Source organism: Strongylocentrotus purpuratus, unplaced genomic scaffold (genome assembly GCF_000002235.5).
Source record: "Strongylocentrotus purpuratus isolate Spur 01 unplaced genomic scaffold, Spur_5.0 spur5_scaffold_14, whole genome shotgun sequence".
Classification (NCBI taxonomy): domain Eukaryota; kingdom Metazoa; phylum Echinodermata; class Echinoidea; order Camarodonta; family Strongylocentrotidae; genus Strongylocentrotus; species Strongylocentrotus purpuratus.
Genome location: NW_022145599.1, coordinates 10,461,076 through 10,476,291, shown reverse-complemented (window position 1 = coordinate 10,476,291; position 15,216 = coordinate 10,461,076). Strand labels below are relative to the sequence as shown.

General features: G+C 35.8%; 1 protein-coding gene across 1 annotated transcript; it reads right to left on the bottom strand.

Moving 5' to 3' along the window:
• Positions 1-1,581: 1,581 nt before the first annotated feature.
• LOC581455 (actin-related protein 2/3 complex subunit 1A-A) lies at positions 1,582-13,696 on the bottom strand. The gene is made up of 12 exons (XM_011676863.2): positions 13,613-13,696; positions 12,723-12,855; positions 12,222-12,307; positions 11,771-11,836; positions 10,857-10,965; positions 10,337-10,406; positions 6,470-6,577; positions 5,551-5,654; positions 4,785-4,963; positions 3,812-3,915; positions 3,236-3,322; positions 1,582-2,578 (listed from the first exon to the last, which is right to left on the bottom strand). Exons 2-12 carry the CDS (start codon positions 12,784-12,786, stop codon positions 2,404-2,406), a joined length of 1,152 nt encoding a protein of 383 aa, XP_011675165.2. The 5' UTR covers positions 12,787-12,855; positions 13,613-13,696; the 3' UTR covers positions 1,582-2,403.
• Positions 13,697-15,216: the final 1,520 nt, after the last annotated feature.

Sequence of the window (15,216 nt, the reverse complement as noted above, 5' to 3'; positions counted from 1 at the left end):
GTATTGGAAACGCCCCAATTTCAAAAAATGAAATGGAAGCTCTCATTACCAATCATGTGAAAGAATATGTTTTGACTAATACATGATGATAAAAAATTTGCCGGGAAACCACCTACTAATTCATATATTTGGTAAATTTGTTTCTCTCTTGGTCTGTGAGAGATATAGGGTAGTCCCATATACATCTTTCTGTGTATAGTGCTTGTAACTTTACGAAGAATGGGCCAAATTTCTTATCATTTTGATGATTCCAGAACCTTGCTAGATGCTAGATGATCAACCTTTTCGGATCGATTCCACAACGTTTCTTTCACAATGCAATCGCATGACCATAACTGGTCTTTACCTTTAAGCTTGCATTACATATAGTCTGCTAAGAGCCAGAAGGGGGTTCACTCTAAATTAAAGTAATTTTTTGGCTATTAACAGATGATATTTAAAAGTGCCCTATTTACTTTAAAAAAAATTTAGTCATGAAATAAAGTTATTCTAATATCACCGATATCAAAACATTTCTCAGTACTCCCATTATCAATAACATATTTACAGTACAGTAACAAACAGCAGCAACATATCTTATTTCCAGCCAGTTATATATAACAATGTGGTTCAACTATTAAAAAAAGTTCGTATCTAATTACCCAAAACCCTGCCACAGATCCAAATACTGAAAACATAACATTCAACCTTTATCACCATCTTATCTTTTAACTATCCCACAAATAATTCAAATTTCTTTCTGCCTTTAAACAAAAAAAAAAGAAAATTTCACATATCTGCATTGTATAATGAATAGATACTATTTGTTCTTGTAAAATGAGCACCCATGTTTTTTGTTTATAACTGCGATGAAGAATATAAGTGTCCAAAGTAAAATCAACTCTTTTAACACATCAAACTTTGTTCCAATTTCTATCAATATATACTCTCTTCACATAGATACATGTATATTATAAGGGCAATATTATTAATTCAGTAATTGCTACATATCTCTATATATTCAATTTCATCTTCCTTGATTATACATCCTGTTTGAAAAGGAGACAAACAGGATGGATGCAAGCACCCTTACTCATCTACATACTTGAAGTGCAGTTGGTATATCCTGGTCAACTGTAAGCAGTAACTTGATACAATGTACATACAAAAAGTAATAAGATATCAGAAACAAGGAAAAGGTCTTTATAACTGGAGAGGAAACTTGTGTCTGGTTGCAAGGGCCTAAATTAAATCATTCATGTACCAGTCCAGCTAAATTATACAATTCATGTTGCAATCACAAATTAATCTAAACCTGTGTGTTCATGTTGGCAGATGAATAACATTTCTTATTGCATTTAATAGAAAGTCATGAAATATAACAAAGTTTGATTTAATGAATACAAATCCAGTGTTTTAAATTCATTTCATAATTGCTAACTCGGAAATACCATTAAAATTGTTTTTCTGCTCCTAGAAACTTTTTCAATATCAATATACACAGAAAAACATAGCGGTAAGGCCCTACATCTATCTTACATCCTAGCATATATACAAGTACAAGAAGCAGAATGTATCTGTTATACACATAATTTGGACTGGCGAAAAGTGTCGGTACTGTTGAAAAACAAAATCATATAAAAGCAGGCAAGAATGTGGTCTCAAAGAAATAAATACATAACTCTCTACCCTCATAGAAATTCCCTACACTAATCCATTCATTTTACATGGATAATTTGAATCTATGCTCCGAGGTGAATCTGGAATTAAAACATATGCATGAAAGTGATTGTTTTGTTCTTCTTTTTACTTCAACAGGAGTGTCCATTTTGAATAAATATTGTCAATTTTATTTTGCTAGGAACAACTCAAACATTTAAAATATTTCTTAGTACAGAAAAGAAAACAAATGGAGTTACGATGGTTTCAAAAGCTGTTTAAATAATTCTAAAACATACAAAACAAAATTGAAACATGCAGACCCTGTACACCTGAATACTTTCAGCCATTCAATGTAGTTTAAATATGGGTAAGTATGTATACAAATTATGACAAAATCTTATCAAAGTTTTGATAATAAGTTTTTACATTGAATAGTCCAATATCTGCCGTTAACATGATTTTCGGGCTGATCAAATTTAAAGCCAAATAAGTGGAAGACATACAATAAATGTTCAGAGATGCACAACCTATAGCCAGATGAATACCTGTGAAGACCTCGAAGCAAGCAAATTGAATACAGCTTTCATAAGCTCACAAAATACACAGGAAATCAATGTCACAAAGGAAATATTTGTTTTTTTCCAAACTTAGCATAGCTTCAAATTACAAAATCATTTCCTTTGTTTTCTTTTTATCCCAAGAGCATTTTCATGTCAAAGGAACTGAAAGAAAACTTTCAGATAACCGAGGCAGTCATGTAGATTACTCTTGAGATGCTATGTTAACTTGATTGATGGTTTCAGCGAGCATGTCGAATGTGCTGCCCCCTATGCTAGCTTGGAGAGAGTGCTGGTTCCAGACGACCAGCAGTCCGTCAGCACCGACGGAGGAGAGTTTGGTGACGGCCTCCCTGCCTCCTGTGTGGATGAGGAGTTGGCTGTCCATGGGGAAGGATGAAAAAAGTTGTATAGTTTAGCTTAATTATTCAACATTTTCTTATTCAACATGGTCTTTTTTATACAGTAGGCTTGGGCTTGCGGTTACACCCTCTCTTACATGGTGCAACTGCAAGCCTACTGTATATTCACATCACCATGCAAGTCGATACTTATAAGCGGCATCTATTTTCTTATTTGTTTTCAATGGGGATAAAATGCAAAGCTATCCATAATTGAGATGATGGGCATTTTGTCAAGATATGTTCTGTTGAGGGAACATAAAGGAAAAAAAACAAAACAAGACACCCCCACCACCAAAAAGAAAGGGTTATAAGCCTGTATATTAAAACTCATGAGCCCCCCCCCCCCCCCCCCCTCCTCCCACAAAAAACTGCCCAAACACCATTATATGCTATATTGCAGTGTAAGCTTGAAGTCTAGCGCCACCTAGCATGCTCACCTTAGGGGATTCCCCACTTTCTTTTTAATACTGATTAAACTTTTCATGACAAAAGTGAACACAGTAGTACAAATTTTCAGTGACTGAACGGCTACATAATGGGTATGGGCTACAAACCTTCACAATACTTTCAGGAAACATAGGAAAGTTAAAAGAGAAAAAAGAATAAGTACAAGTATCTTGGATAGTTACTTACACAATAGAGTTTTGGTGTATTGAGGTCTTCTTAGAATCGTCTTCGACTGTGGCTCTCTTGTCTAAGCTCTGAAACATTGACATGGCACTACAAGAGACAGAAGATAGAAGAAAACAAACTAAATAGCCTATCAGGATATATCAAAAGCAATGTAAGGGCACTGCTAAAGGGCAGTACCTCTGATTAATAAGGTCTGAAACTTTACTGAAAACACTAATTATTTGTTTACATTGACCAACCCACAGAAATTGTGCATGGTTTACGCTTGATCAGTCCATTCTAAATTTACACATATGTTTTTCTATATATTTTAAGGTTCTTTTAGAAAAATTGTGTTTGTTGCATATAGCTTCATCATAAAAAATGCTATAAATGTGGAATTGTAGAGACAACTGTGATAAAAGTACATCCATATGTGTATGCTCTGCTTCAACACAGATTTATATATATATATATATATATATATTTTAAAATTGTTTTCCCCCTTCAAAATGTATATCGGTAGGTCAATTCAAGAAAACTTAGGTAGCATATTTCAAGAGAGGGAATGAATATAGTTATCTTTGTCAAACTCACGTTACTTTCTCTTCAGTCCTCTTTCTGGAGAAGCCAACTCTCCCCTCGAAGGTGAGGTTGTTACTGTCATCAACACTGAATCGCAGCAGCCAGCAATCATGACCCTACAAAATCAACAAGAAGAACATACACAGTTAGAATGTTGTCATATTTTCATCTTTAAGCAAGCAAATGGATAAAATCATTACATGAGTGATTACTGGAAGAAATGACTTGTTACTTAAATCCCATGCATACCTCTTAAAGGTAATACAAAGTTTTGGGAAATTTTGAAAACTGGCTTGATAGTGATTCTTTACCATTTTATTATATTTGGATGCTCCTGTGGATGTAATATAAGCACTAGAAAATTTAGCCCCTAAAACACTTCTGCTTTCGATAAAAATTAAATATCAAAATTTACCGGTGCTCCCGGTAAATTTCGATACATTTCAAATAGCGCTTACGGCCATACAAAGGTAGCACCGACCATGAAAATCTCAGAATATTTAGTTGTGATATATAATTTCCAAACGGGGAATAGCCAATTGGTCGATTTTAGTCAAGAAACATTGTTTTATGTCTTAATTAATATCTTGACCTTGAGAGGGAGCTATACAACATAAAGGGTTTATTATTTACAATTTCATACTTTTAGGATCGATTTCAACCGCGACAACGATCACTGAATATTGTAGGATCGCATATGCTTCCAATATGTTAATTTGAACCAAATTCATGACCCCATACCAAAACTCTGTAATACCTTTAAGAAAGTTATTTATTTAATTTTTTTAATTAGTGCACCAGGGTATAATTTACTTGATCTATAATCAAGAACCTGATCTGAGCTTCAACTACCACCACCACCTCCATCATCATCATCATCATCATCATCATCATCATCAATTCATCATCATCGCCGCCACCACCACCACCACCACCACCACCACCACCCCCATCATCATCCTAAAACAAAAACCTCTTCACTTACTCCAGCTACAATACTGTCTGGTCCCACCCACTGCAGGCTGTGGCAGGGAAGATTCTTGAGTTTAGTTTGGCTCTCTGCAAAGTTGGCCGAAGCATTCACCATGTTGATGGTGCTGTCGTGGCTCACCCAGGCCAGACGGTTACCGGTCGCATCAAAGGACACACCGTGGACCCATCCACCTGCAAAACAACATACAAACAAAACACACTAAGCACAAAACATTGCAGGTTCCCATGGAATATAAACAAATTATCTTCTTGAGCAAGGCATATATACTAATGTCAAACATGGCTGAGCAAGGTATTTTATCTACGTTGCTCCTCTCCACCCAGGTGTTAATAGGGTACCTGGTAGTGGTAGGATCAATCAATGCTAACTTCAATGTGATTAGATTAGCATGTCGGCTCCCGTACAAGGTGACTTAGATGGGATGCTACCCATATGAGGGGAGAGTATGCAATATAACTTGCGGAACTGTGATTGAATCGAGTGACAGGGCTAATAAAATACTGTAAGTGTGTATATTTGTGTGTTTTTTTTATTAGGTTTTTACAGTCCTGTATCAATCAGATATGATATTTAATTTTTGTCTGGGCACCGACTTTTAATCCGGAATGACATGACTCAAACCGGAGTGCGCCCGAGTTAGTTTGTAGGTGAAGATCGACAGAGAGCTGACCAAGTGAATGTAAGCATTTAGTTGGCTATAAATTTAACTGGTATGGTGCTATTTAAAAATCAAAGTTATTTATTATCATCAACATACCACTTCCTCCAAACTCCATAAGGCATGCACCGAGGGGTAGCTTGGAGCCCCACACGTTACCGCTTGGTTTCGCCTCTACGTCCTTCACATAGGCAGAGAACACCCTGTTTAGAAAAGAAGAAGATGATTTTTGTTTAAATTTAAATGATAGGATCAATAAAATCTTTGTTCCTGCATTCACTTTCATAAGCTCTGCATAATGCTTTCACCCAGTAGAACAGGAAAGTTAATTCATGAACTAGTTGTTGCAAATGAGAAAACAGATATGATCAAACAACACAAATCACTGTTGATACTCTCGCATTTCTGTATCTTAATTATGATACAGAGCTCAGTAAATACACGTAAGTGATTTGTGGCATGCAGTTGCCATTCATCTGAAGTTGCTTTTTTCCGAGGCGGTTTACCTTGCCGTATCTGAACAAGAATTTTGGATTACAGAACAATTTTTTGAAGCAGAAACATGGCACTGTATAACTGCTGTCCACCATCATCACCATCATCATCATCAAGCAGCAGCAGCAGATCATCATCATCATCATCATCACAACTGACTTCATCATCACACCCATCATCATCATCATTGTCATCATCATCATCACCATTATAATCACCATCATTATAATCACCATCATCATTATCACCACTGACTTCATCATCACACCATATCATCATCATCATCATCATCATCATCATCATCACCATTATAATCACCATCATCACCCTCACCATTATCATCACCACTATAATCACCATACTCATCTTCATCATATCATAATCATCATCTTCATCATTTCCATCGTCAACGTCATCATCATCACCATTATCACCACCATGCACCAATCATCATCATCATCATTTATCATCATCATCACTATCTTCACCATAACCATCATACGTCATCATCTGGTAAACTAACCTGACTTTGAAGTCAGTTGAGCCACATGCCAGGAGAATGTTGTTGGGATGCCAATCAACGGTGGTGATGGTTGAACGGATCGGCTTCTTGATGTGCTTGCTCACCCACCTGAAATTGCAATATAAATGCATTAACATTAACTTTTATTTCAGAGTAAACTAGTAGGATTTCAATTCAGTAAACGAAGGAAAAAATAAAGAAACAATTTTGTGCATTATCAATTAAAATTTGAGAAAATATATACCGGTAGCCTTTTTACTTTTTATAAACATAATGTTTGATGGTATAACACAATGTCATAATGCACAAGTTACTTTCTATCAACAATGATAAATATAGTGTATAGCGCTCTCTCTCTCTCTCTCTCTCTCTTTCTCTCCCTCTCTCTCTCTATATGTATATGTCTATCAACCTCTACAGCCCAAGACAAATACATAATGAAGACCTGTACGAGTAGAACAGTTACACCAACAAACACAATATTGTGGTCCAAAAACAAGAGCATCCTCTGAAAACAGTTTCCAATTTTAGTCCATGCAATATGAGAGGAGAAGAGAAGAAAAAATATTACCGGTATATGCAAATAGGTAATTAATGCTCCACAAATATTTCAAATCCAATAAAAAAATAAAGTCAGTTAATATGTTGATACAAATGTTAGTTAATGCCGCCAAAATGACATACAACATCTATATAAGTAATACGCTAAGGCTCCGCGGGGGGCGCGACGTCTCGGCGAGCCTTTGTATTCTATTGTTTTTTAATGAGATCGCCGACCCAAGTTGGTGCGGCTATCTCCTCCTGAACCCTGCCCTCGGGGTACCCGTGCCCGGTGCCATCGTCCGCGGGAGAGTCTACTCTAGCGAATTGGCTATACTCCGCCCGAGGTCCTCCTCCGTGTCGACGTCCAGGGCGAAAACAGACGCGACATGCATAATGCAGGATATGCGTGACGACAGAGATACCTCATGCATATTCAACATTACATCCGTATCAAATAGACACACGACAGACGACGAGCAATCCCGTCGACGTCCAAACTTAGAGACCTATTTCCATCATGATTGCCGCGATTTTGATATAGTTTTTGTGAATGGAGGTATGAAATCAAAGCTTATTTTGTGATTATTACGGACATGTATACTAAATTTTGATCATCATTTTCTAAAGGAAAGTTATTACAAGAAAACCATTAGACTGACAGTTGAGTCGCAAGCTGCCTTCAGTCAACACACAGTGCAATGCTGCTGTGCAGTGTGTGTGAGTTGACATGAGCTTGCAGGAAGCTTCAACACCAGCACCGCGCACTGCAGGCGTCCGACGCCTGCGGCGCCGGTGTTCGAGCTCATGGAGTTACGCTGTAGTGTGTGTGAGTTCAGCTGAGCTGATTTGACACTTTGAAATTGTTATCTGTTGGTTTGCATCATTATTGCCGCGATTTCAATATAGTTTTGTGAATAGATTTACGAAACCTGAGCTTAGAAATAGTAAAAGTATTACTAATGTCTACGTTTTTAAACGACTGTCTGATTTTCTTGTGAAAATTTTACTTTGAAAAATGATTATCGAAATTCATGGTCGGAAATAATCACAATCTAGGGTTTATAATGTTACAGTTCTTGCATCAAATCAATGCATGAAAACTTAGTTATTGAACTAGAAAAATGTTTTTTTTTTTTTTTTTAAATAGGCAATTATGAAGTAGGAAGCCTGAAACCTTATAGCCTACTAAACAAATCTCAACAAAGTGTAGGCCTATCCTTTTATGAATTAATGAAAAAGGAGCCCCAGAAGAAAGAGCCCCCGAAAGTTGAAAAAGTAGCCCCCGAAAATTTCCCAAAAATTTGAAATGGAGCCCCCGAAATGAAAAACTTAATTTTTTGCCTGCGCCCCCCTTTAGAATCCTGCGGATTTCCACGGGTCCTGAGTTGAGTGTATATATAATATAGGCGTGGGGTCCACGGGTTTCAAGGGGCCAGCATAAACCCCCAAAAGCTCAGGGTTACGTTCTTCAAAGTTGGGGGGGGGAGATCAGATCGCAGCGAGTTGCGTGTATATATAATATAGGCGTGGGGTCCACGGGTTTCAAGGGGCCATAAACCCCCGAAAGCTCGGGGGTTTTAGGTGTTTAATTAGGGTCAGATGAGCATATTTTTTTCATACTTTATTTGTGACACTTGCGGGTCACTAATTGGCGTGGGGTTAATACGTAGAGTTGCATAGTGTTGCGTACCAACTACGCTGGCCTACGTTACTATATGCTGAGGGACGGAAAGGGGTACGCAAGATGAACGAAAACAATTCAACATGTTTAATTTTTTTTCGCGTACTTTCGGCGTAGAAACTTGACGCAGAAAGTACGCCTTTTTACGCAACACTATGCTACATGACTACGCAGCAGTACGCTACCCTACGCCAGATCGACAAAGCAGTAAAAGCTTTCCACACAGTAAGCAACCATAAGCAAACCTGTACGCCAGCCTACGCATAACCTACGCAGGGACTATTTTCCCATTAATACGCAGCCTAATTTCTGCGTATTCGGTACGCCACACTACGGAACTTAAAGCTTAAAGAATAACTACCGGTACAGTTGGATCGTTTTTTAAATTTTTATATAGGGCCAAATTTAAAAAAAAACATGTTTAGCATCCTGTTTTTTTCGATAAATGGGAAGGAGGAGGCCCTTTTTTTTTTTTTTTTCCTTTCAAAATGGCCGCTCCGTACATTTTCCCATGACATTCGGGCTATTTTTCAAGATGGCGGCCGACAATTTTTTTTTTTTCATTTTTTTTTTCTTTCAAAAAATAAAAAAAATTCAAAAAAAAAAAAAAATTCAAAAAAAATTCAAAAAAAATTCAAAAAAAAAAATAAATATAGGAGGCGGCCCCCAAAAAGGAAGCGGACAGGACGCTGTTTTATTTTCTTTCAAAAAAAAAAAAATCAAAAAAATTTCAAAAAATAAATAAATAGGAGGCGGCCCCCAAAAAGGAAGCGGGCGGGGACGCTAAACATGTATATTTTTTAAATGGCCTGAATGGCAAATAAAGTTCTTGGTGGTTTTAATTTAAACACTCTCTATATATCTATTTACACCCCCGCCCCCCCTCTAAAATCCCGCGGATTTCCGCGGGTCCTGCTAGTTAGTTTATAAAAGCCTTATCCAATTGATATGAAACATAAAAAGAAATGAGACAGAAAGGTGAAAAAGAGGAGAAATTTTGACTGAGATGACCTGAAACAACCCAACAAATTTGTGACACATCATCTGTTTGGAGCCAGAAGGGTGTTACTTCACATACTTGAACACAGAAGAGATAACGTCCTTCTGACTCTGAGCAGATGATATTATTGCGCAATGTAGGTGCTCCTCACATGTAAAATTCATGTATGATCATTCTTACCGGGCCAATGCATGCTGTTCAATCAATGTGCCATCGATGTGCCAAATTACCCAAGATGTAAAGAGTGGAATAAGATGTGAGGGCGACATCTTGAAAGAGGTATATATTTTTATAGAACTGTTTGAATACCAATGAAGGGATTCTCTCTTTCAGACATTTCAATTTGGTAGCGAAGATTTTTTCTCCCTTTAGCTCTTTTGTTGTTTTAGGTATAATTATATGTTAAAAATAATTTTAGTGTTAGAAGAAATTTTACATATTTGTATTTATTCACAATTAGTATCAACACATTAAATCTTATAAATACACATATGGATGGAAAATGGAAATGTCTTGAGATAAACATATGTGACATATGGACAATTATACACTAAACGATCATGCTTATTGTAATACAAGCCTAGAGTCTATTTGATTCAATGTCTCTACTAGTATGAATGCACACGAGAAATAATTGTCTTACCAGTCGTGGTCTTTATCAAAATAACAGATGGAGATCAGTCTGGAACCGCTACCAACAGCAAACTTGTTTTCTGCAGATAGAATACAGAAAGTTTAATCTAACAGTGACAGCTGCTAAAGTACCCATAGTAAAAATTCAACATGGGCAAAACATTGGCAAACATACTTCAATCACTGTATGTGGTAAATGAAGAAGAGCATATACTTCATGCATCATGCCATTTTATGCATAACAGGAAGGTGTAAACACAAATCAGATGTGATCAAATTTTCAAAGTTTTTATAGTTTTGTCATGAAAGGATTAAAAATAACACAAATGATAATATATATATATATATATATATATATATATCAATGTAATTTTTTCTTCATTTTAAACCCTGTACGGGCTAAAATGTGCTACGTAAATGTTGTCAAAGGAAGATAGACTGGGATATATTTATTCTATGGCTAGCTTATATATCTCTGAATAAAGTAAATATTTATTTTAAAAAAATCATAAGAGGCGAAATCTTCTCACCCAATGGTGACCAGCGTACACAGGTGGCAGCTCGGTTGATACGCAGGATAACAAGAGAGGGCTTCCACTCATCATTGCCGTTCTGAATCCATACATAGGCATTACGGTCCTGGAATGGAAATAAAAGACATCACCTCTGTAAAATCACTTGTTATCTGACATTGAGTAAAATGTATACGTGTGTGCACGGCGTCCTAGCTGTTAACCCACCCGTTCAGTGTATAAACTTGTCATTGGGCAAAGTGCCTGAGAAAGTCATGGAGGCTGGAGCTAGGAAGAATTTTAAACGGTTTATCTTCTTAAGTTTAGGAAAGTCAAAAATGTATTTCGATAAGGATACAAAGACTAGTTTTTCAATCAGGCCAGTTTAAAAATAATTGTTTGAATCACAATATTTCCAAGTTGACCTGCAGTATCATTGAAATGAAAGATAAGTGTTTCTGGCAATTATTTGCTTTATACCCCCCCCCCCCCTCACTGACCCATCCAATGGGATAAAAGTTAGCATAGTAAAATACAAGCCCGGCAAAGAATTGAAACGGATTAAAATCACAAAATATTCATACAGTGTGTATTGCTGCAACAGTTCTTACAAAAACACAAAAATTTAAAACCTAATCAAATAAACAAACAAAAAACAATAACAACGAGAAGAAACAGCTCTTAAAGATATAATAATGGTTTATCCCTCATTTTTGTTGCAAATATTCAACCACTTAGGCTGGTTTCTGGTGGTTTCTTCTACACATCTCTCAAATAATGAGCAAGATGAACACAAACAAAGAAGCCCATCCTCCCCCCCCCCCCCCCAAAAAAAAATAAATAAATAAAAATGTCAGAGGTTGATCAAGATGACGTACAAACAAATATTGGGATTACCTACAACATATATGCGAAAGGGGTATTATACTCACGGATCCACATGTGACAATCATGTTGCTTTCGGGTGCCCAGTCAACACTGGTCACTCGCTGGGTGTGCTAGATAGAGATAAAGAGAAGTTAATTTTCATTTCAACATTGTGTTTTACTTTACAGATCTGAAAAATGAGTGTGACGGAGGCTGGAAAACAGCATCATTTTTGCAAAACGTCAAATTTATCCTATCTTATTCAAAACATTTTCAGTAGTACCAGTATCTAAAATTTTAGAGCATTTCTTTAAAACTGATTTGTAAGGCAAGGCATACCTGCAGGCTTGAATAGATAATACATATGAATGTAGATTTGAGACTAAAAGCATCCCCAGAAAGAGGCCGACATGGATCGTGGTAATGTTTTATTTTTTAAATCTCAGACTCTCTAGATGCAACAGAATTAGATCTATTAAAAAATATTGCCACCCAAATGAACATGCGCATACATACCTCATTCAGGGTTTGTGTTTTCTCCCATCCTTCCTCACTCTTTTGATAGATGTCAACCAAACTGTTGTTGGCAGAAATGGCTATTTCTGTAGAAGAAAAAACAAGAAAGCAAACAAACAGACTTGTAAGACATATATTGTATAAACGATAACTGCATGCATGCAGCATATAAATTCAGTGATGATGTCGCAGAGGTCAATTTTGATGTAACATTGGTCTCATATTTATGTTTTCTACCTGTCAAATATACAAGGCTTTCTAACAAAGATATTGTATAGAGAGAACGATAACATTTTGTTTAACTGTTATCCATATTCATTAATTAATTAACTGATTTGAGAGCAGAGAAGAACCATGAAATTGAAAGAATATTACACAAAGAAAAAAAAACAACCAACAAAGTATTATATAAAATAAAAGAAAGAAAAGAAAGAAAGAAAGAAAAGAAAAGTTTTAGTTACTATCAAATTTCATGGATAAAGATAAGTATAGTAAACTTACGTGTTCGGTCACGGTTCCAAGCATGTGAAGTGATAGGGTCCACCCCAAAACTGAATTTCTCCATCTTTCTGTTTCTGTGGTTGTGTATAATTGCTCAATGATAGAAACACTTTCTAAATTGCTTATCAGGATTCTAAAAAAAGGAGAGACAGAATTAAAAAATGATAATTGATAAACAGCAAATTCAAATACAGATCTTAAGTAGACTATTAAGTTCACTTAAACTTAAAAATATCACTAAGGATTATTTTCAGCTGGAATGCGGTGAAAAGGTTGCACAATGCAACAGGGAGGGGAGGGGAGATTCCAAACACTGGCTTAATTACCTTTATAAAGTTTACAATTAACTGATATAACAAAGTCAGATAAAGACTAGTTTAAAATAATTTGTTTTTCTGCAATGGTCAATGCTTAGCCGGGCCCAAGTCTTGATGGTGATCTAACATTAATTATAATAAAAGTAATTATGTTAGTCACCAATGATCTACTGAAGATGTAAAACCAGCAGTAGCACTCACCACCGGCACTGACTCACTCTCACTCATTCACAGACTAACTTCACTAAGTAAGGAGAAGATTAATTAAAAATTTCATATTACAAATATTTCATTGAAATCAAATGTCTTAACTGGTCATTTGGAGCTGAATAATAATCCAATATTTTGAAGCAATTAAATCGAACATGTCAAAGTTTTTGTCAACGTGCAGGTGATCATTCATCACACGGTTGTAAATACATGGGACTGAACCAAGTTCATCGTCAGTCCTGCACACGGTTCACTGAAAAATACATTGTTTATTGGTGAGCTAATGACAGTTCGCATTCATATATCATATCACAATTAATAATTATATCATTTAAATATATTATGTTTAGTACTCATACTCACGAAATTTCGTAGCAAGAAATTCGTGGACTCTGGTCAGTCTACACGAATTAGTGTGTTCAGTGCAGTAACATACAGCTAGCTTGGCATGTAGCGAACGTATGCAAACAGTAGGCCTACACGCACAGTGCTTGCAGTGTATAAATTCACTGTGTTGATGTCGCGTCGCCCAGGTCAATTTTGACGTCACATTGGTCTCATATTTGGAATTCCAGAAATCTAGAAGAAAAAAAAAACTTATGTTATCTTTCAATCTATCTCCATCTTCATAATACAGCAACAATATCTGTTTAAACTTAAAGGTAATGTTGATCGGATCGTGCAATTTCAATGCGAAAGAAAGTGAAAATTACAGTTATGTGGAATGCGGATAATTGTTTTGTTTTTTAATAAAAGGAAAATTGTGGGATCCAGGGATTGTGAAGTTTGGGGGTTTTGGAAGCATCTCAATGACAACGATTTGCCGGGATTCGAATTTTCAAAATGAAAAGATGCAAATTACTTATAAATTAAATTTTGAGAAACGAATCTTTCAACACAACTAGTCCAGAAATGAATACTTGGTTTTAACAATGTCATATGCCATACACTTGAGTTATTTAGCATCCGTCAAGACCGTCATAATCGGAGGCCTACAATTAAATATTATCCCACTATAATGGATAATAGTTTGTTACATTAGCCGAAACAATATAGCTTTTGATAATTAAGTATATGACTTTAAATGTATATCATTATGAATGAGTAACAATTTGAGCTTGCAATTAACGTTGAACCAAAAAGACCTAATCACAAGTCCCATGGCAGGCATTTTTATCATGCTCATGATACAATTAAAAAACATAGCTACCATTTTCTTGTTGCTGTTGTTGTTATTATCATCATCATCATTATTATTATCATAATTGTTGTTATTATTATTATTATCATTATAATTATCATCATCATCCTTCTTCTTCCTCTTATTATTATTATTATCATCATCATCATCATCATCCCCATCACCATCATCATCACTGATCATCATCATCATCATCATTAGTATTATGGTTTTGTATGAAATCCTCTTAATTCATCTATAAAGAGGTGCAAACTATCAGGCTGCATGCCGGATGAGAAGAAAATATATTTCCAAGTAGTATCATATATTCATGAAAATGTAACGCTCCACTGACTCGATGGATGATAAAATGACGGGTCGTTCACGTATGGCTTGATAATCGTGAAGACATCAAATCTATTTTGTGCATTATCTAGTCCAAATTATCATTTATTATACATTATATTAGACATAGACATTATAGAAATAAAATGTAGGCCAAATTTATATAATTATCAAAATCTTCGTTGAATAACAATGGGTTATGGACCCCATCTCTCTCTCTCTCTCTCTCTCTCCCTCCTATCTCGGCTCTCTCTCTCTCTCTCTCTCTCTCTCTCTCTCTCTCTCTTTCTTCTCCCCTCTTTCTTGGAAATTAACTCTTTTACGAGTTATATTAGAAATTATTTCGTTTTTTAATCCACTCCGATGAGAGAAATTTACTCTTAATATATGTTTCAATTACTATTTTGTGAGTGGATTCTAAGTTTTTTGCGTGAATTTCCAC